Source organism: Medicago truncatula, chromosome 5 (assembly GCF_003473485.1).
Source record: "Medicago truncatula cultivar Jemalong A17 chromosome 5, MtrunA17r5.0-ANR, whole genome shotgun sequence".
Taxonomy (NCBI): domain Eukaryota; kingdom Viridiplantae; phylum Streptophyta; class Magnoliopsida; order Fabales; family Fabaceae; genus Medicago; species Medicago truncatula.
The window spans coordinates 12,866,363-12,889,695 of NC_053046.1; the positions used below are offsets into that span (position 1 = coordinate 12,866,363).

The 23,333-nt window shown below is 32.7% G+C and overlaps 2 protein-coding genes and 1 long non-coding RNA gene across 5 annotated transcripts; all 3 read left to right on the forward strand.

The window, feature by feature from the left end:
- Positions 1 to 711, forward strand: LOC11407018 (transcription factor MYC2). The gene has a single exon (XM_003612860.4). It carries the CDS (start codon positions 1 to 3, stop codon positions 709 to 711), a length of 711 nt encoding a protein of 236 aa, XP_003612908.1.
- Positions 712 to 1,997: 1,286 nt separating this feature from the next.
- Positions 1,998 to 5,696, forward strand: LOC112421966 (uncharacterized). Of its 3 annotated transcripts, XR_005646333.1 has the most exons (4): positions 1,998 to 2,381; positions 3,126 to 3,456; positions 3,547 to 4,680; positions 5,045 to 5,696. It is a non-coding gene; the product is annotated as an uncharacterized lncRNA (long non-coding RNA). The 3 variants fall into 3 exon arrangements; XR_005646332.1 differs by having other exon boundaries at positions 2,008 to 2,381; positions 3,547 to 5,696; XR_005646334.1 differs by having other exon boundaries at positions 2,015 to 2,381; positions 3,126 to 3,274; positions 3,547 to 5,696.
- A 10,277-nt stretch (positions 5,697 to 15,973) lies between these two features.
- On the forward strand, positions 15,974 to 18,610 carry LOC11410578 (transcription factor MYC1). The gene has a single exon (XM_003612861.4). The coding sequence runs from the start codon at positions 16,145 to 16,147 to the stop codon at positions 18,176 to 18,178; it is 2,034 nt and encodes a 677-aa protein (XP_003612909.1). The 5' UTR covers positions 15,974 to 16,144; the 3' UTR covers positions 18,179 to 18,610.
- Positions 18,611 to 23,333: the final 4,723 nt, after the last annotated feature.

The window sequence follows — 23,333 nt, forward strand, 5'->3', positions numbered from 1 at the left end:
ATGGGGACCTTATCCACCTTAAGGCCACCGGTGCGGCCATCACAACCACCACAATCAGCCACCGGATTCAACCAAGACACTCTCCAACAACGTCTTCAAGCTTTAATTGAAGGCGTAAAAGAAATCTGGACCTACGCTATCTTCTGGCAACCTTCTTATGACTATTCAGGTTCTTCGTTACTCGGTTGGGGTGACGGATACTATAAAGGCGAAGAAGACAAAACAAAAGTGAAGAAATCAATAGTTACTTCACCTGCTGAACAAGAACACCGAAGAAAAGTTCTCAGAGAACTTTATTCATTAATCTCCGGTAATCCAGTTACGGAAGAATCTCCTGTTGATGAAGAAGTTACTGATATGGAGTGGTTCTTTTTAGTTTCCATGACTCAGTCTTTTGTTAACGACGGTGGACTTCCTGGACAAGCTTATTTCAACTCAACTCCGGTGTGGCTGGTTGGCGGTGAGAATCTTGTCCTCTCGCACTGCGAGAGGGCGAGACAAGGTCAAGAACACGGTTTAGAGACGCTGGTGTGTGTACCGTCAGCGAACGGCGTTTTAGAGCTTGGATCGACCGAATTGATTTATCAAAACAATGATTTCATGGATAAAGTGAAGATGTTATTGGATTTCAATAATGATTTTGATTTTGGATCTTCTTCGCATAGTTCTTCTACAATAGCTCATCAAGGTGAGAATGTTACTGGGCCATAGGCTATATGTTGTATGATAACAAAAAATCTCTCATGATGTCTTGTTTAATTGGATTCTACGTGTGTTTATGTTTGTTAAATAATGATGATCTGATCATATGTTGTATCCACCAAAAATGATCATATATATGTTGTTTGTGTTTTTTAGGGATATGTTGTTTGTATGTCAATTGTACTATATTGATGTGTTAAATTGTGTTTAAGGTATTTGATTCATGTAATTTATGCGTTTTGTTTAAGAAGAGACAGAAGAGATTTATATTACAAACTTTTAGAAACACAATATGTCGAAAAGGGATCAAAATCAATTACATAAACAAGGAAAAGAAAAGCGAATGCCAAAGCCAAAGATCATCGTTATATAGACACTAAAGTCACTAACCAATACAAATAGAATGATTATACCATAATGAATGAAAATCAAACATACCATCATGAATGAAAATCAAACATAAAAGCACAATGAAGCTTATAATCCGATCTAATAACACCTTCAAAGAAAAAATATCTGATATATAACCATATAAAATGTTATATAATTTAACTTTTTTTTTTTTTTTTGCAAACCGTAAATATTAGTATATACTATCACTTAAGAAATTAAACATAGTTATAGGCCTTTAATAAAATAAAAAGGCAGATTTGTTTAAAAGAGCAATCTTCTAAATTAGTACCGAGTGGGTCTTGATTTTTGGCAAACCGAGGGTGTCATAATTCGATTAAACAAGATTCTGAATTAGTACCGAGTGGGTCTTGATTTTTAATCCCTACAATATTTAGCATTTTTCTAAGCAAAGACCTAAAGCAAATCCCAGAACAAGGAGCGTATTTAACGTTGTTTGACTAACAATGTTAAGGGGTGTGCGTTGGGTTTAAAACTAATACCTCCGTTCATTTTTAATTGTCACATTTTGATATTTTATACAAACCAAGATAATCAACAATTGATACTACTTTTGATGCAATAAGTTATACTTTTACTATAATGACCTTATTCATTTAATATTTCATTTTATATATTTCTCTCTCCGCAATAAATAACTAAGAACAATATTGGTAAAACAACATTTAATGTTGTATTGAACTTTGAAAGTGACAGTTAAATAGGAACAAATTTTTTCTCTAAAAGTGACACTTAAAAACGGAGGGAGTAGAATCCTTTACTATAAAAGCCAGACTTGATGAGCTGGCAGTGTTGCCCTAATCACTTCTGTTTTTCCCTCCCTAATCCGTAATTAATGCTAACTTCAACAACCAACCACACCCTAAATCTCAGCCTTTGATCTGATGACTTTTCAAGCTTGCATTAAGTGCTGACCCTATCTGCCAACTACCCACTAATGAACCTTCAATGTCCATTCAGTTTTCAAATGAATTCGTATTACCCGAGGTGTCTCTCTATCTCCCCAATCTCTCAACTTTTTTGCTATTCCCATTCACTCTTATGTTTTCAATGCCAAACTCTTTCCTCCTCTAACTCCTTCTTTTTTCTGAGAGAGCGATGAAGTACCTCATGTGTCGTGTCTTGCTTGCTGTTCATTTGGTTATGCAAACCGGATTGTAAATCGGTGAACTTGTAACTTTCTCAAGAAAATCGGTGAAGTTTATTTTGATGAAATTGTGAGGATTGGAGTACGATTGTTGGGATGGAATTTCTTGAATCAATTTTAGGTACCCCTTCTCTCACTATTTTTCTCTAATTTCTATCAATTTGTTAGGGTTTAGAAATCTCTACCACTACTTTATATTTGCAAATCATCTTTCTTTTCTCTCAATTGAATCTTCAATTCTTTATCTGTTAGGTCATAATTTATCTTACTCGGTGGTTCTAACAACTTTGATTCTATATTCGAGCTTTCCTTGGCAAGAAATGCAGCTATTTGGCAACAACAAAAAAAATCAAAATATAGCAATTGGGGTATCAAGGTAGTTGAGTTTTTTTTTTAAAAAAAAAATAAAATTATTCTGTGATTTTTTTAACCTACACATCTGCAAGAAAGTTGGTAATTTTATGTTTGTAGAAGAAAATTATGAACTTTTCAACTCAAAATCATTGGTTTTTCTATTATTTGTGAAATTTTGAACAAAACCATTTGCTACATTGGTTGTTTCTTTAGTTTTGTTTTGAAAAGTTTCCAGCTTTAATTTTCTGGAGTTTTGCGGCCAGCAGCTGTTAGTTGTTTTGTTTTTTGGTTTTAGTTACCTTCTGGTGTAGCAGTTCTATTACTGTTATTGTCTGTTGTTTTGAGCTTGATAATATTCGAGAGAACGATAAAAATGGTAGAAAGACCAAAGTCATTGATATCAAATTAGAAGATATTGAGTAAGATATAGATTAACGTGGATATTATATATTATGTGAAGTGAAAATGAAGAAGTTTTTATTGATATTGATTATATCATTATACATTGCAGGGGAAGAAGAATCCACTGTTCTTTTTGGGGTGAATTTGCAAAAACAATTGAGAAGTATTTTGCTGCGAATGATAATTCCCTGCCGATAATATTGATGTTCTTCATCAAACAATTGATATTACAGTTCGGCAAAACTAGGAAATATATGGGTAGATACAGTCAACTCCACATCACAATTCATGTTTGAACTATATTGTTTCGTTAATTTTTTTTTTTCTGTTAACACATTGCATACACGTCCACATTGCAATGGGTGGGGCGAACTCATTCTTTGGGACAAAAGTGATTTTAAACGGCGATCTGCCTGAAGTTGAAATGTACAAAAAAAAAAGTATGGTGTTGTAACATATAAATACATGATTTTCGCACATTTTTACGCATGACCATGATTAACAACTTTACGTATTTTGTTTGTTGATAGAATGGATTCTGCTGATGTACAATTGACTCAAGGTGTGAGCATGATGTCTTCATATATAGTGCACGTCCCGTGGCTGAGGAGTTGCTCAAAACAAAGCGGATGACTATAAAAGATTTATGAAATGTCATCAGGTAATTGATTACGACATCGCATTAGAGCTGATGACACGATTGTGGTCGGTAATTCAGTAATTTTATGATATGATCGAAGGATTGTGGTTGGATTTTATTTTGTAGTTTATATGTGATGCTGAAAAAGTGAACTTTGTTGTTTAAAACCTTTGAAATGGAAAATGATTTTCTTAGTTGCTTTTTCTTTCAGTTCATATTAAATTCAGAATTCAACTGAAGTTATTTGCATTTTCGATTTGAATTTAATATCATGTTATAGCTAAAAAAAAAAATCTGGTTATTAGAGGTATGATAGGTGATTATATTTACAAGGGTTTTGGTTGTGATGATTCGTTGATGCCTTGATCAATAACAATCGTTTTGGCTCAAAAATCTGTTTTCATAAAAGTTAGTGCTCTCAATTTGTGTTTGCTATCTGTTCTTATAAACTTCAGAATTTAAGTCAAGTTTTCTACAATTTGACTATGATTATAATATCATATTATAGCAAGTGTTTGTACACTTCTTATAGGTCTGAGATATGATTATCAATACAAACATTCCTTGATTCTTCTGCATGTTAGCTGCATACTGAATTTATTTACATATATTGATCATTCCAAAAACTCATGGACTGTAAACATATCATTCAATGTTTGTGTTTTCACTTTCTAATGATTTCAGGGTTATTTAAATATGTAGCTGACTTAATTAAAGATAACAATAACATGAGTACAGAGTCCCATTGCAGTATACTCTCTGTTTACTTTTTTGGAGTTGCATGGTCTACTAGAGAAATGGAGTTTCTGTTTTTCATGTCCCTTATGATGTTTTGGATGTAATAGTTGTTTTTAAACTTTAAATCAATGTTTTAAAAATTGAAGTGAAACTCGAATGAGTCAAGAAATAAGAGTTTAATAAATTAAAAATTATTGTAGAAGTTTGAAGAACAGTTGAGAGCTAAAAACCATGAGATCAGCACTTCAAAATCAAAAGACAAGTGAAGACAAAGAGCAAATAATGGGTAATGATGAAATTACTTAGATTAATTTGGTAACAATTAGATTCTCTTAATATACTTGAATTTTGAGTTCTATTATTTCTATTTTTCAAGTTTGCATTGTAACCTTAAGTTCCGAAACTTACTCAAATCATGAGCTTAATTTTTTAGGGAAACATACCTTATGTCTTAAAACCAACTCAAATCAATTATAGTAATTATGTCACAACACTAGCCTGAAAAATAGGATTTTAATTTGTTTTGGGACTTGGTTGATTTGAGTTTATTTCAGAACATGTCAAATGATATCTTGCTATTGATCAAGGGTAAGATCAACATGATTTGAATGTCCTTCGTCTCAATGGTGTACTGATTCCTTAAAGTGCAGGTCCTGGTAGGTAATTATAAATTTCTGCTGCATATGTATGGTGTGGGAAGAAGTTTTGGTATGGTTTTGTTAGTCTGGCTTTAAGGACATTTGAAGTTTTGGTATGGTTTTGTTAGTCTGGCTTGGACTTTGTTCGGTTATTATTGAGGAAATTGGATTTAGGTCTGTATCTATGAAGAGGAAGCTTTATGTTATTTTGTTATGGGATTTCCAGTATTTGTGTATGTAAAGGGAGTTAGAACTACATCGATTATAAGTCGTCTAATTGTGAATGGATTCGTGAAGAGGGAATTTTTGGGATATAGATGGTATTTGGTCTGCTTGACTGTTTCTGGCGTGTCATCTTTGGTTGTTCTGTTCTGCTGCACCGGTGTTCATTGGGCAGTTGAGTAACCTTATGGTTATGATTATATTTTGATATTGATACTATCGTAGGATTGTTGTGTAGCAATATTAATAAACAGCCATCTATGTAATATTGTGTAATGTTAGTATTCACATGTTGGAAATATGATATGCCCCTATATTATCACCCAAAAGTTGTGAGCATACATATCATCTCAAATGTTGTTTATCATGAAGTCTTTCGTAATGTATCTTGATGATTAAAGTTCAAATATTTTTCTGAGGTATATTATCATCTCATTTTGTTGCTATTGTTGTCGTAGAAGGGAACATATTTTTAAATCTTTATAAGACTTCTATTAACTATATATGTTTACATTGTTGCGACTTATTCGTTTAACTTCTTCTCGGTAGGACCCGTGCGGTAGCACGGGTCAAGAGTCTAGTTGAATGAAACTTTAAGGGGGCGAGTGCTATTTCCCCTACTTTTTATTATTTTGATTTTAATTATGATAGAAAAAATATATAGGGAATTACTACTAAGCAAAAATTTGATTTGATTAAGTGCAGTCAAAAACAAGGTGATTACGTCTTATAAAAAAGTTGGTAGTTACGAGGATGTAGAGAACGTGAGAGAACAAAATAATCTAACATAAAATGGTTTCGGAAGAATGTAACATATGCAACACAAATCTCTCGCCTGTTGAGAAGAGAATTTTTTTAGGTGGTTTCCATGTCATAGAATTTATCTCAGAATTCGATTGTCTTCTATATTGTGCGACACAACTGCAACCTAAACTACCCGATGATATGGTCGAGATTATATTAGTGCATGTATAATCTAAATCGTGGAATCTTAAATCAATAGTTGATATTGATTAATGCGTGTTACCGCGTGAAATTACTACTTTAGTAAATTAGGGTCCAATTTCTCTCCACCCTTATTTTCATGCTCTTCCTAGCTATAGAAATTCTTTATTTCTCTCCTATCCTTTTCTTTGTCATTTCTCCCTTTCCTAAATCTACCCAAACAAACATAGTGTTAGCGACTAATTGCATCTTAGATCACAATTAATGATGATAATAAGAGGATAGTTAAGTGATAAAATCAGATTTATTTTATGATTAAAAATGATTAGGCTAAAGTGTTGAAGAAATTGATTTTTAGGTGATCAGCAAAGACCTCGAAATATGACAAAAGTCATATGACCAGTCATTCCCGACCATGTTATGAAGCAAATTAGAAAGTACCCCCTTTGGTCAATTACTACTTTTATGATTTTTTACATATTTGTATTTTAGAATATGAACAACAAAAAAGTTATTTTTATACATCCGAATTAGACTCTGAAAGCCGCCTCTAAATATTTTGAAACCCTTTTGTGCAAAAATAGAATTTCATACTTTTTTCCTATCTCTTTACATGATTCGCATTTTAAATTCTGAAAATCAAAGATATTTTTAGGTTTTTTAGGGGCAAGCAAGAGGCATGAGAGAGGCAAATAATTTCTCAAAAAATTACTATGTTTCTTTTGTTATTTTTGGCATAAAAGAGAGCCCAAACCCAAAGAAATTAAAAAGTGAATGGAACTAAGAAATTAAGCGAACACTTTTAAACATATAAACCCTATGAACATCATCAAAAAGCAAAGGATGGAACTCTCTAAAAGGAGACTCTACAATAGAACAACCAAAAAAACAATAGAAATGCTATAATTAGTAAACTTGTCAACATTTCTATTCTCCTACTAAGTATGGCGAACTTAAGCTTGTTACTACAAAGACAAAAGACTTTGAATATGTCGCTCCAATTTGGTTTGAAGTTTTTTTGGCAAAATACATTTTTTTGTCCTTCAAGTTTGACAAAAATATAAAGTTAATTCTTTAAGTTTCAAATAAATTTTTAAGTTTTTCTAAGTTTCAAATTAAGTCCTTTAATTTTTTCTAAGTTTCAAATATGTCATTTAAGTTGTTAATTTAATGTAGGCAAAATTACATGTTTAGTCCCTTAACTTAATTTTAGGTAACAGTTTGTCCTTTATTTTATTTTTTTCATTTCAATTTGGTTCTTTTGGTCCATTTTTATATGGATTTTCAAGCTTCAAATTTATGGTTTTATTTTCTGATGGCCTTTCAATCTTCAAATCTATGGTTTTTTATCTATGTTTGCATAAGAATATTAGATTTAAAGCTTGAAAATCCATATAAAAATGGACCAAAAGAACAAAATTGAAATGAAAAAAAAGATAAATGACCAAACTGTTACCTAAAATTAAGTTAAAAGACTAAAAATATAATTTTGCCTTTAATGTACCTATCTGATATTTTTTAAGTTTTTAAGTTTCAAATAAATCCTTAAGAGTGTAATAAGGATCTATTTAAAACTTAAAAAACATAAAGACTAACTCGGTATTTTTGTCAAACTTAAAGGACCAAAAAATGAATTTTGCAAAGTTGGGTTAATTTGGTTTGAAGTTGACAAATGATATTTATAGCAAAATTATATTGCCACAGTAAAACAAAAATTTTGTTTTTTTTTGTCTTAATTTTTGCAATTTTGGCATTTATCAGTTGAGTTAGGACTTCTAGGCATTATATTGTTTCTATCTATTAGCAATATTATTTGTCACGAAACAAAATATTTATCATCCTATTATCCAAAAAAAATAAAAATTGGCTCTATTAATTATGAACCAACATCATTTTATATATGTATTTGATAAAAAAATTTGTACCAATGTCTAATATGTATGTGCTTGAGCGTGGTCGGAGTTTTCGTGTATTGCTTAATTGTTTGGGACAAGGGAGGTTGAGGGGCCATTTTCAACTTTTTATTGACACATTTGTAGCATATTGTACCCAACTACTAATGCTCATCTTCATCATGTGGTTCATTGATCCTTTGTGTGATTTTTAAATTACCCTAGCTATCTTTGTTTTCTCAAGTTCATTGTTGTACTATTTTTAGGCTCTTACGTGTATTCATTCCATGATCTAGCATTTTTACTTGGACCAAGTATTGGAATAACTCAAACATACGTGGGGGACATATATCCACCACCACCATCATCTCATTCATTGAACAGCTTTTAACCCACCGTCCACTTACATGCATGCACTATCAACTAAAGTTGATTGTAGTTACGATTTACAGTCTGGGTACGTAGTGAGTGGCAATGCCCAACTTTACCTAATTGCACCAGGAATTTCAATATAGGAAATAACATGAAATTCATGAAAATAGCTATATTTGTTTCACTTGGTTATGTTTGGTTCACCGGAGACATACATATAAAATATTTTACTTCGTTAATTTTACATACAAATTTTTATAGAATTTCATGTATTTTTTTCTTCTTTAAAACTTTCATATGTATTTATACTCTTTTTTTTTTTGGTTAATCGTATTTATATTCTAATAGTGTGTCATTGATGTAAGAGTCACATTAAGATTACATATTTATTTTTCTTTCCATTGTCAAAAAAAGACTACGTACTTACTGTCAAGTATATGACAATAGAAGTAAGTTGATAAGACGTCCGTTAGTTTAATTTGTCAATGTCAATATTGCTAAGTTAGACATTTTTATCTGATTTTTGATATGCAACATCACGATTATATGTGTGAGTTTTATGTGGTATGTGTAACTTTGGTTACCGACAAATAAAAATGATAAGACTATTTTTATTAATGTTTAACAACTCTGCGATGTATTCTTGTATTTGCAAAATGTTAAAGATTATTCTCTTTAAGTCTTTTTATAAGCAAATTTTATTATAAAGTGAGTATAATGGGTACTCATTATAAAATGAAAAATTGGATTAGTCGACCAATTTGAGAAGATAAATTTTTGTTCCTACCTTCTCTAAAGATAAACCAAGATCAAGGAAACCCATTTGAGTTGGTCTAGTGGTATTGGTTCGGGATCTGGGAACGTGTTCCTTCTCAATGTCTCAGGTTCGATTCTTTCTGGTGTCATCCTACCTTCTCTAAAGATATACCAATATCAAGGGAATCCACTTGAGTTGGTCTAGTGGCATTGGTTTGGGATTTGGGAGTGTGTTTCTCCTCAATGTCTCAGGTTCGATTCTCTCTGGTACTAATTTAGGTGGGCTAATTTAGCTTCTTCAAAAGAACCAAGACCAAGGCATACACTTAATACGAACAACTACCTTAAAATGATTAGCCGTTTTTCCATTAAAAAAAAAAAGAGATATTATAGGTTAGGGAAACAAAATATAAATATATATAAATATTTTGTAGGATAATGGTGAAAAATGGTAAATTCAATTTTTTGAAAATTTAAAAATTATAGTTTCTAATGTAAAATTACAATATTTTATTTCTTCAACAAATACCCTAAAACACTTGTTATAGAACACGACCCAAAAAAATATATTAGTTCGTTCTAACCAAATGAAGCATATCGTTTTTTTTTTGGTAGATAGACGAAATGGCAAAGCCATTATAAACTCACACACAAGTGGAGGTATCGGGGTTCGAACTTCGATCATGACATCCGGCCTAACAATTTCGGCATTTTGCCAGTTGAGCTAGGACTTCTGGATAACATACCGTTCTTAACCACGCAAGATGAGAGACATTTTTTTTCCTTTCCCTCCTTTAATTTACTTACCTAATTGAAAAGTAGAAAAATGTTAATTAACTCACAACCCCACCCACCTGCCTGCAAATCCAGCACTTAAGACCAAAAGTTCACACTTCTAGAGTTCTAAAGACTTTGAACATGTAGTAAAAAGGTGATGACTCACCTTTTCAATTTCGTTAAAACACCAAATGACAATTATTGATGCACATCTCTTATTAGTTAAGGATGCCTAATCAACTGCTGATAACTCTCTTTAAGTGATGCTTAATCAACAAATTACTATTCACCAAACCTAGATTTTGAGTATCTGGTAAATAACGCAATCAATTGCTTATGATTGAATGAAGGCTTAACTACTAGGAGGAGTCTATATTCATTGACATCACCGAGTTGGAAACACTTTGAATATTTTATGTTAATGAAATAAAGTTGGAAACATTTTGAATTTTTTATGTTAATAAAGTAAAGAGAAATGATATTTGTACAACCATTTTATTATAACTTTCTCTCTCATATTCATATTATTTTTTTTTTTTTTTTTCTCTCTCTATTATTTTGGACCAATGAAAAAAGAGTAAATAAAAATTATGATCAAAGTTATACTAAATGGTTGTACATGTATCATTACTCTAAATAAAATATGGATGGTGGATGGATTAGAATTTAGAGGGGGTAGCAAAATAAAATAAAAATTTAAAAGAAGATGGTAAAAAACATGAATCACGTGCAGGTCCCTATAACCCTATTATTTTGTGATTTATGTGATAAAGAAAGCAACGAAATGATTGGCTTCTTTAAGCCACTATAAATATAATATGTGACGAATGTGACCTCTCACTATGCGACATGGTGCCATTGCCACCCATTGTTTTTCATTTGTGGGTTACTCTTCTTTTGGTATATGATTGAGATTCGGATTGTGTTTCCAATTCCTAATTTTTTTTTACGTTACAATATCTCATTATTGAAATCAGAATATATTTTAGAGATTAAACTGGTGAGTCTGTTAAGAGCTATTTCAATTGCTAATGTCAATAATCAACCATTTCTACATGTTTTAAGCGATAAGTTCATCAAGTAACGAGTTTGATAGTTGGCTATTCCAGCAGTTGAATTTATTTGGGATGATATACCAAGAATGAAATTGTTTTGAAAACTATTTAAGTCATTAAAGATATTACTCGGTTGATTCGCATATTAGGTTACCTTTTTAAAGATATTTTGTGGAATTGTTTAAAATTGTACAAATAAACTATCAACTACAACAACTTCAGGAATAAAACAACTCACTCAAAATTGCATCGGAGTCCTTTTATATCGTGAGATCCATTATAGAATTACATTCTCAAATATGGTACAAGCCACTCAACATCTATGGTACTCAGACTCAGACCAATCAAAAATTGTAGGGGCATAAAAAAAAAAAAGAGAAGTGGCTCGGAAATGCTTCAAGCAAAAAAAGGAGAAGAGAAAGTTGAGAAATGTGTTTCACTCGGTGTGCTTTTCACAAAAGGGTGATCACTCTATATAGTGGTAAAAGCTATCTAATTTAAAAAACTATCCAATGTGAGACTTTATCATTTATGGAGATAAAAGCTAACCAATGTGTGAAATCTATCCAATAGTAGAACTTTAGTATTATTTTAATTGACACACATTAGTACACTCTAAATTTCTCACTTGAATTTTAAAAAAAAAATTTATAAAATAGCGTCGAACTCTTCTATAAGAATTGTGCATAAACTTGAACTTTTTCATATAGGGTAAGATCCATATTTACTAGAGTGATTCGTAATCTTGAACTCATTTGATACCAAAAACAAACACAACCTTATCTTAAGGTATATGATTAAAAGCCATGTGTGTTCAAGACACTACATGTCTATATGAGTATAGTAAATCCTCTAGGAATATTATCTAAAATTCCATAGGAAGCGACCCGCATCCATATTTACATAGGTGGGTATATCACGAGTCCTCTTGCAGCTAAGTACAATGGGTATTTAAGAGGGTTTTTTTCTTCTTATAAATCTTCAATATTGGTTAAACCATTAATCACACATCAAACGATACCTTGAAATGATCATGCGTTTACCTCTTGAAGCACCGAGGAGAACCGCATCAAGAATGGATCACACATCACTCGAATGACAACGCCTCTACTTAGTACTAGGGTTGGGAAATAGGCCAGGCCAGGCCAGGCTTTGATAGGCCTGAGCCTGGCCTACGAAAAAATTTGCAGGCCTGAGCCTGGCCTATGACCTTTCATAGGCCTATTTTTTTGGTCTGGCCTGGCCTGGCCTGAAAGCCTATTTAGAGGCCTACTTACTATTAAAGTCACTAAACATTCCATTTTATCTACTTTTAAACAGGCTTAATAGGCCTCAAAACCTATTTCAATGTAAGACTTCTCTATCACTACTATAAGGTCTTAAAAGCCTATTTCACTATAAAACTTTAAAGCCTATTTAAAAAGTCCACTATGAAGCTTAACATGCATAAACAGGCCGGCCTATTAGGCTTCATAGGCTTTTTTGATAGCCTAAGCCTGACCTATTTACTTAAATAGGCTTTTTAAAAGGTCTAAGCCTAGCCTTTTTAATAAATAGGCCAGACCAGGCTTAAACAGGCCACGCCATAAGCCCTGTAGGCCGACCTGGCCTATTCCCAACCATACTTAGTACATATGAACATAACTATTCCATCCACACTGCTAGTTCGGTTGAATGGAAGCTTTTGAGAAAAAAGATGTTTAGAACATATGCGGTGGTTAGGGTTTCTCAAGTGATGAATTGTGTGGAGAGAGTTTTTCTTCACCAAAAGGGTTCTATTAAAGAACCACTTGTGTGCACAATATCTTATGGGGCACCGTAACTTCACTTAAACACATTGTATTTTACGGTGTACCGTTTTTCACTTGAATGCATTGTACCTTACGGTGTACCACATTTATCTATTTCTTTATAGTGCATCATAAGATCATTCTACCAAATAATAAATAAGTCCCATTTATTTATTTTAATATCTCATAAATATGTTCGTGTACGAGTGACCATATATATTTCTTGTAACACTGACAATAATATTAAATCGCATTCCTATGGCGGATGCAATTAAACCATAATTTTCCTACTTTGATTTGTCTCTTTGCCTGAACTAGAATTAGCATAAATTATTTTAAAAGCCACTCGAAGATTTAAAATAAAACAATATTTCCTAAGCATCAATTAGTTATTTTCCATAATTTGAATTCATCTATCTGAGTCAAAAACTTATACAACCACAATATAAAATTTTTCATATTAGTTCATATTGTTTTAAGGTATCTTTCACATCACTCATACACATTCCGAGTAGTCATAACCACGTCATTTTTTCTAGGTTTAATTGCATTTTTGACCCACTATCTTTTTAAAAGTTGCGATTTTAGTCTTCTAATTAATTAAAATACAAAACAGCCCCATATGTATTGGATCTTTGTCAGTTTTGGCCCTCAATGTCACTTTTGACTTAGTTTTCGCTGACGTGGCACCCACATCCCTTAAGTGAGGTGCCATGTGTCGACCATTGTGAGTGCCACGTCAGCGAAGACTAAGTGAAAAGTGGTCTTGGGAGCCAAAACTGTCAAAGATCCAATAAAGAGGAGGTTGTTTTATATTTTAATTAATTAGGAGGCTAAAATTGTAACTTTTGAAAAGATAGAGGACCAAAAGTACAATTAAACATTTTTTTCTATTCAAAACATGATCTCTTCCAACTAATCAAATAATTAGTCACCCCGCTCATATTCATTCGAATTCGAACCATATTCATATCCTTGCAACCTTAATAACTCAATTACCTACAAGTAAATACATTCAAGTTTGTCATATGTCACTCACCAATCACATCCTTAACTATTCTATCCAATTTATGTTATTTCGCCAAGCAAATTGCACATTCTGTGAAGATTATAATACTATTACTCATTACACTAGCAATCATATAGATATCTCATATACATTCTTGAATTCTTGAATTAATCCCAAATTATATGTAGGCTTAAATAAGTTTTTTATTCCTATAAAATTGCAAACTTTCGTTTTTTGTCATCATAAAAATAATGACATGTTTGAGTTCTTATAAAATATCTCAACACATGGCTTTAACCCTGTTAAATTCGAATGTGTTCAATTATCCTTAATTTTTTTTTTAATGATATAATCACAACAAGTGCCCTTAAATTGGAAAAAAAATCCTAAAAATTGTGTATTCATCACCTTTTTTTTTTATTTTTTTATAAAGTGTATTCATCATCTTAAAATTTTAAAAATTTATTTTTTTTATTTAAAACTTGTCACTTTTTTTAACTTCTTAACAAATGCCTTAAAGAATAACAACTTAAACAAGTTCTCTACGAACATCATTTTTTTTTAATTAACATACACAATATGTTTCTAAAAAAAAAAATCGTAGTATTATTCTTTTTTTGACGTTAAACATAATTTCTTTAACGAAAGTTTGAAAATAAATCAAATGTTAAGACTACACACATACAAGTTAGAGTCTCTTCGATTCACGTGCAATCTATGTTATGAAAAACATACTCCCTCTGTCCCTATATGCAAGCATCTTTAACCTCTAATAAAAGGGTGCTTAGAAATATAAGGACGGAGGGCTAAATAATGAGCAACTTGATTTGCTTCACACCTAACATGCAAAATTTTAAACTATGAAAAGAAACATTAAAACTAATACAATCTCCAATAATAAAGCCGACGTAGGTGGGAGATTGTTTTATAGGAGACAAGTAAGAGCATCCACAATAGTAGTTCCTTAATAGAGACTCTTTAAATGAATCCCACGTGACATCACTTATCTATAATATTTTAATAAAAGTACTTATTAATGACTCAATGACTCCAATGAGAAGTACACTAATAAGACTCCAATGAAAAGTACTTAAATATACCCCACTTACTTTATATCATTAAGCAAAAATAATTTATTTATTAAATTATAAATTACCTCATAATATTTAAATATAATCCTTAAAAAAAATTAAATTATAAAATAATTATTTATTCGTATGAACTTAAATTTCTACCACATTGGCTAATAATTTGAAAATGGAAAAATTAACATTACAAATTTTACATTTCTTCGTTAAATAATAATAATTTGCATGAATTACATTTTATTTAAAATGATGGCAAATAGAAAAAATAATATTTAAAACAACTATTAATTATTAAAATATTACTTCTTTTGTAAGTGAGATCAAATAGTACATATTTTATTACTTTTTTTAAACGTGGGACCCGTTAGTTGCTTATAAGAGAGAGAGTCTTTATATAATTACTCGTTTTTTAATGGGGATTAATTTTTTCTTTCTCCACTAGAAATGCTCCAAAATATTGTTGATGAACATTCAATGTCAAAACCACGTCAGAAGTGTCCTAAAAAAATCATAGTACAACTAGGTAAATAGTTAGTACGGGTCTCCTTGAAAAAATAATTACTAGAGTGAAAGAGGAGAAAAAGGAGATTGTTTAACTAACAATAGTATCAGCGGACTCACTTGGATTGACCTGATGGTATTAGGTTGGGATCTGGGAGTGTGCTCCTCCTTGAGGTCTCATGTTCAATTCTCTCCAATATCAATTTTGGTGGGTTAATTTAGCTTTTTCAAAAAAAAAAAAAAACGATAGAACTTGCGTAACATTGGCCAATCACAATTTTACAAGTGATTTTCTTCTATCTTTTTTACGAATTTTTTTATTTTATACACTTATGATATTATGATTGACCAATATCAGATGTCATTAACAGAAACTACCTAGTACTTTTTCTTTTGTTAGAAGAGCGAATTACATACCTAACATGTAACACAAAAACCAAATACGTAGAGTATTATTATAGGTTACATCGCCGTATACATCTTTTTCAGCAAATAAATTAATTATCAACTTTCGTCATCACTCTCAAATTCAACCTAAATTCACTCCAAATTAATTCCAAATCCAAATTAACCTTCTCTCATTCGTCCCTTCTTCTCTCTCTTTCCCCAATCCGTTATCACCACCACACGAGCGTGTTCTGCGTGACCTTCTTCTCTTTTTCTTCTTCCTAAATTACCCCTCCAACAAATTTTCATTTTCATTTCATGAATCTTTGGAGCGACGATAACTCTTCAGTAATGGAGGCTTTCATGACCTCCTCTGATTTATCAACCTTATGGCCACCACAACCACCGTCACAACCACCACAAACCACCACCGGATTCAACCAAGACACTCTCCAACAACGTCTTCAGGCTTTAATCGAAGGTGCAAAAGAAATCTGGACCTACGCTATTTTCTGGCAACCTTCTTACGACTATTCAGGTTCTTCGTTACTCGGTTGGGGTGACGGCTACTATAAAGGCGAAGAAGACAAAACAAAAGCGAAGAAATCAAAAGTTACTTCACCTGCTGAACAAGAACACCGGAGAAAAGTTCTTAGAGAACTTAATTCATTAATCTCCGGTAATCCGGTTACAGATGAATCTCCTGTTGATGAAGAAGTTACTGATACGGAGTGGTTCTTTTTAGTTTCTATGACGCAGTCTTTTGTTAACGGAACTGGACTGCCTGGACAAGCTTATTATAATTCAGCTCCGGTGTGGCTAACTGGAGCTGAAAATCTCGCCCTCTCAGCTTGTGAGAGGGCGAGGCAAGGTCAAGAACATGGTATACAGACGCTGGCGTGTATACGGTCGGCTGACGGTGTTTTGGAGCTTGGATCTACTGAGTTGATTTATCAGAATAATGATTTGATGAATAAAGTGAAGATGCTTTTCAATTTTAACAATAATTTTGATTTTGGATCTTCATGGCAGTTAGGTAATAATTCTGCTGCTACAATTGGTGGTAATCAAGGTGAGAATGATCCTTCTTTGAATTGGATCAACGATCCTGAAGCTCGAGATTCTGTTGATAATAATTCTCTTGTTACAACAACAACGGCAGCAACAAATGCTTCAATCTCAGTTCCAAGTCACCAACATCACAACAATAATCAGAATTTGAGTGTGAGTGTTACGAAGACGATGCAATTTGAAACTCATGGTTCGAGTACTTTAACTGAGGTTCCCAGTGTTGTTCATGTTTCAAGCAAGCAAAATAATCAAAGTTTCTTTTCTAAGGAAATGAATCTTTCTGATTATGGTGGGAGTAACAATCAGCAACGTTTGTTGAAGCCTGAATCCGGTGATATTTTGTGTTTTGGTGAGAGTAAAAAGAGTTCTTATGTTGCTAATAATGGAAACTCGAATTCGAATTTTTTCTCTGGTCAATCACAGTTAGTTTCTGTTGCTGAGGAGAATAATAATGGGAACGGGAATGGAAATGGAAAGAGGAGATCACCGAATTCGAGAGGAAGTAATAATGATGATGGAATGCTATCTTTTACTTCTGGTGTAATTGTTCCACCGGCTACTTCAAATTTGAAATTCTCTGGTGGTACTGGTGGTGGTGATTCAGACCATTCGGATCTGGAGGCTTCGGTGGTGAAGGAGGTGGATAGTAGTCGTGTGGTGGAGCCCGAAAAGAAGCCGAGGAAGAGAGGGAGGAAGCCGGCAAACGGAAGAGAGGAACCGTTGAATCATGTTGAAGCTGAGAGGCAAAGAAGAGAGAAGCTGAATCAGAGATTCTATGCACTTCGAGCGGTTGTTCCTAATGTTTCAAAGATGGACAAAGCTTCACTTTTGGGTGATGCTATATCTTACATTACTGAGTTGAAAACAAAGCTTCAGAAAACTGAATCTGATAAAGATGGATTAGAAAAGCAACTTGATGGGATGAAGAATGAAATTCAGAAAATCAACGAAAACCAGTCTCATCAGCCACCACAACAGCAGCAACAACAACAGCCAATACCGAATAAACCCTCTTCGAATCAAGCTCTAATCGATTTAGATATCGACGTGAAGATTATAGGTTGGGATGCAATGATAAGGGTCCAATGCAGTAAGAAAAACCACCCTGCAGCGAGGTTAATGGCAGCGTTAATGGAGCTTGACCTAGAAGTGCACCATGCCAGTGTGTCTGTGGTAAATGATTTGATGATACAACAAGCAACCGTGAAAATGGGGAGTCGTTTTTACACTCAGGAGCAGCTTCGAGCGGCATTGTCCTCTAAAGTCGGGGATGTTCAATAAAGTCTGCAAATTTGCTGTAATAATGAGACATTAATTGGGAATGTTATATCTGTGAATTTCTCATTCCTCCAAAATTTTGGGGCATGGGATATTTTATGGATTCCTGGTAGCTATCTCTGTAAACTGGTAGTTTCTTTGTTTTTGGTAGCTTAGTACGAGTTTTGAGGTAATTTAATTTGGGAAGTTATATGGTTATTGGGAACTAGAACTAGAATTTGCTAGAGTCAGTTTTCTTACTGTCATATATAGATAGAGTTAGCTTTGATGCAGTAAGTAAAAACTAAGTGTATTTTTTTATCTGTAAGATTGTGCATGCGTGCCTGTGTGTGTATATATGTGTATGTATCATTCTCATAAATGGGTAACTTGGTGAAAATTCTGAATATTATTATTCTTCAGCTTATGAGTGATTGAGTTGTTGTGTTGGATTCATTTCCTAGATTTTGTTTGTTCTCCATGTAGGATTGTATTGTTGTTTAATCATAGGAGAAAATGTTTTTGAACTGAATATATGTCATGCAGGTTGTCTGATCTATCATGGTAAAATGTTTGATTTTCTGTGTGATGAAGTTGATCGTTGGTTGTGGATTGGGAACCAAAATTTTGTAGTTGTTTTTAAGCCATGTGAAAAATGCATACCATCAGAAAAATACTTGATATCTTTTATGTTGTTGGTGATTGGTTCCTTTTGAGTGTCTTTTGTCTACGGGTATAGTATGCTATGTTTTCAAGCTTTTTTGACATGCTCACTCTATTAGAGTAGACCTTTTGCTTATTTTCCTTATGAGGCACTGTTGCTAACTAGTGAAGTTATGACCCTACCATGTACTAACTTTTAGATAATGAAAATGTCTTCCGAAATGCATGGATTAAGGGAGAGAAAACAGGGTATAGAATTGTATACAAGTGTAGTTCAATCTTGTTTGTATATGAGGCTATGACTTGTAATCTTGTAAACGTGTTTATGGAATATGAATCATTGCATGAACCAGAATTTCCACATTGGAAAAAGACCCAAAAGGGTCAAAGTGTGGCTCTTTCTCTTTAAGCTCCATTGAAAATAACAGGTAACAGATGTTGGTTGGTTTTGATGAATTTACCAAACTTTATCTATTGCTATGTTAAATTGTTATAATTGGAAGTTATCTTTGTATGTATTTACCTACTATATTAGCTACACAACTGGATTTATTTGGCATTTTAGAAACATTGTGGATGTTAAAGAGATTTGGACAAAAATTAAGTGTACGTAATGTTAAAAACTTCTAAATATATTATAATCTTAGACGTTGCCTCGGTCATTGTAATGGCAACTATATTTGGATTAAGTTCATGTACCATAACATCCTGCCGTATGTATCATAACTACGGAATGAATAAATAAAACACTAATATGATTGATTATTATATACTTATTTCAAAAAAGGAAGATAATATTGCCATTTGCCACAACTAATGGAGGCTTTTATTATGTTACTGCTTTTGATAGTTCTTTCCCATGTGGGTGTTAATAAGTAAATAAGCCTAAAGATTTGTAATTACAATAAGTGATAGTGATTGTACCCATTGCTTGAATTGGGGGGTGAGTTATGAAATCCACTTTCACTTTTCATTTCCTAACAAAGTCATGAGATGTTGAAAGCTTTTCAATGCCAGCCTTGTGCATGACCACAATAATAGTAGGCGTTCAAGCCTAATTTGTACATCCAGCATTGACCAAACAAACACCCTGGATGCATGATATCACGACACCATCAGTAGATGGAAACAAGAGGACACCAACAGTAGATGGGAACAACAGGATACATGAAATGATATATATGTTTTTATCTTTCATGATTGCTATCAAAGCCAATGCAAATGTGGAATCTTATCGGAAGTTACTTTCCGGTAGTGTCTATGATTGCTATCATGGACACGGAACTGCAAATGTTCTTGGCGGAACTCTTTACCCTTTTTTATTGGGGAAGACTTTTTTAGAGTATGCTTTGGGCTACTGGTTCCCTTAGGTCTCTTGCTTTGGATTTTTGTTCTGGCTTTCTTTTGAGGGTTTTGGTTTGATCCTCCTCTTGTGCAGCTTTTCATTTTTTTTTAAAAAAAATTTATGAGCGAGGTGTAGAGGATGGGGTGCTCGTGGGATGTCAAGTTCCCTCCTAATGCCGTCCTTTGCTTTTGATTCAGCAAAAAAAAAATTACGACAGTATATTTTAACAGATTTAAGAATACAACGAGAGAGATAAATAATCACCTTTATTTTTACTTCAACTAATGAACATAGAATAAGATCGGTAAAAATAAATAAATTAACACGGGTAAGATATTATAGAACCTGAAAAATTGAGGTGATTTTTGAAAAATGAAAGACTACTTAACCTCCTCCAGATGAAGGTGGTACAAGGGATCCTCGATACTTTGGTCCAATTTTATGACTCTTATTGCCATCGTTTCACTTTCCTCGACTACCAACTTGTCCTCACCCTTGAGGAATACTCCTACTTGATCGGTTTACCGGTGTCTGACAAAGAACCTTTCAACGGCATTGAGCCCGCTCCTAAGCACGCAGCCAAGGTGAAGAGTTATGATGCTCAATCTTGAAATCATCACACAGCTTCTTCATCATTTTGTTGTTTAGATTCGTCCTGTTGTCTGTAATGATCCGGTTAGGGACACCGTAGCGGTAGATAATATGATTCTTGATAAATTTGACCACCACTTGCTTGGTCACATTAGCATAAGATGTGGCTTCAACCCACTTGGTGAAATAGTCAATAGCTACTAGAATGAAGCGGTGTCCGTTTGAAACTTTTGGTTCAATCCTTCCAATCATGTCAATGCCCCACGCTGAGAAAGGCCACGGAGAAGAAAGAACATTGAGTGCAGTTGGCGGCACATGAATCTTATCGACATAAATCTGACACTTATAATGACCGAGATAGTAAAAGAAACACAATGCGCAATTCACAAATACCATATATCTTTAAGATAACCTTTTTTTCTTTACAAGCAAGATTTATTGAAACGAGTATCAGAAAACTCAAAATATATTTCAAAAAGTCAAACTCAAATACATTAAATACAAGAGAGTGGATTAATTCATCAATTTTTTTTTGTTTCTACTCTCCCTTCAAATAAACAGAGAGCAAGACACTTTCTTAAGTGAGACACTTAAGGGACACACTTTCTTTTCCATCTTCTCTATACATATCGATTTTAAAAGCAGAAAATTATTGATAACTTCATCATCCCAACCTATTTCATTCTAATCCAACCTATTGAAAATTAAATAGTGGGTTTATAATTTAAGATAACTTTTAAATTCGTTTCAAGTTCAAAGCGGTATGTACATTTTTTTGTTGGTACAATAGAATGAACAAGTATGTGATGAAGGTGCCAAAAATGGCAAGTAGATATCCGTAGCTATCAACAGATGTATCAAATTAAGAGATAAGCAATCTCCATCATCAAATTTCAGTATAATTAATAAAATAAAATAAATGTTCCCACAATTTGGTCGATAAATTAATATTCTGTCAAGATCATAGATGAGTAAATGACAATGCCAAGCAACGACACATACGTGGGTCCATATTTTGTGCAGTCTCATATACAATCAGAGTCACACATAATCGCACCTACTAGCTAGATTTTTATATTGACATAAGTCATAATAACTCAACGTTACAAAATGACTTTTAAGATTAAAGGGGTCCTTTTTTTTCTTTATTTTCGAAACAACGTTTTCGGCCACAAAAGTAAGGCACATTGTTATCAATTTATATAGGTTTTAATATGTAAAAGGTCCATATAAGTTGACACGTTTTTTGTTTTAGTCCCTGTAGATTTAATGTTGCGAAACAACCTTTGTAGTTGTATCTTCTTAACTTTTTAAAATTGGTCCCTAACGTAAAAGTTGTGATGGCTAACGGAGTCACACATGTCACTTGCCGAGTTGGCAAAACACGCTTATGTTGCATGAAAGATGATAAATGACTAGATTTGAGGGACCAAAATTAAAAACGCAAAATTGCAAAATGATGAAATTGAAAAAATGTAAACATCAAGATTTAAAATTTAAAAACAAGACCTTCTTCATGCTTCTATTTTTTTCTTCTTCATCTCCAACCCCAATTTCTTCATCTGCAATTTCAGTCTCACCAAAACAAATCACGTCTTCTTCCTTTAAATTCATATATTACCATTTATTTATCACTTGACCAAAAAAATAGTAGAAGTAATTGTCCATAATAAGTCTTAACTCAATGATAAAAATATTAAAATTGTTAGGTCAAATGTTGTGACTTAATTTCAAACTCCGGTTCTTGTATAAGTTTTATGACAATTCTCATTTAATTTATCTAAAAAAAGGAAAAATAATAGATGTAACTTTTAAAAAAAAAATATTTAGTTACTTTCTTGTAGGTGGAATATCATATCGTATTTTACTTTTATTTTATGGTGATTTCTATCTTTAAATGAGTTGAATTGGATATATGATTGGTCATAGGTTCATGGATAGATTTTTTTTAGAGCAATGATATTTGAACAACTTTTTTATTTTTGGGACAACCTTGTTGTGCTCTCTTTTCATTGATCAAAAACAATGGAAAGAGAAAAAGGAAGAGAGAGAATAAGAAGATAATGTGAATATGAGAGAGAATGTTGTACAAAAGTTGTGCAAAAATGGTTGTACAAATATCATTTCTCTTTTTTAAGGGAGATTCATAGATAGCATATCTAGCGGGGTATGCTTTATTTCACTTTTTCACGTGGGTTTACAAGGCAAATATCCAGTTGGGTTTACATTAACTTCTATAATAATATACTCACTCCATTTCAAAATATAAGCAAAATTCACTTTTTAGGTTCATTCATTTAATGATGTATGTGGTTCATAATATAGATCACATACATCATTAAATGAATGAACCTAAAAAGTGAATTTTGCTTATATTTTGAAACGGAGGAAGTAGAGTTTAATTGTGGTGGGCTGACATTCTAAAATAATTTTGCACGCACAACTAATCAAAACATTTTGAATCACCACATTAATTAATGTTTTTAGTTTACGTGGGACAAACATTGCAATTCATATCCCCGTGAGCTTAGCTCAGTTGGTAGGGATATTGCATATTATATGTAGGGGCCGGGGTTCGAA

What these genes read in the sequence shown, in the direction of transcription:
- LOC11407018 (XM_003612860.4), top strand. Translation starts at nt 1, where the DNA reads ATGGGGACCTTATCCACCTTAAGGCCACCGGTGCGGCCATCACAACCA.
- LOC11410578 (XM_003612861.4), top strand. Translation starts at nt 16,145, where the DNA reads ATGAATCTTTGGAGCGACGATAACTCTTCAGTAATGGAGGCTTTCATG.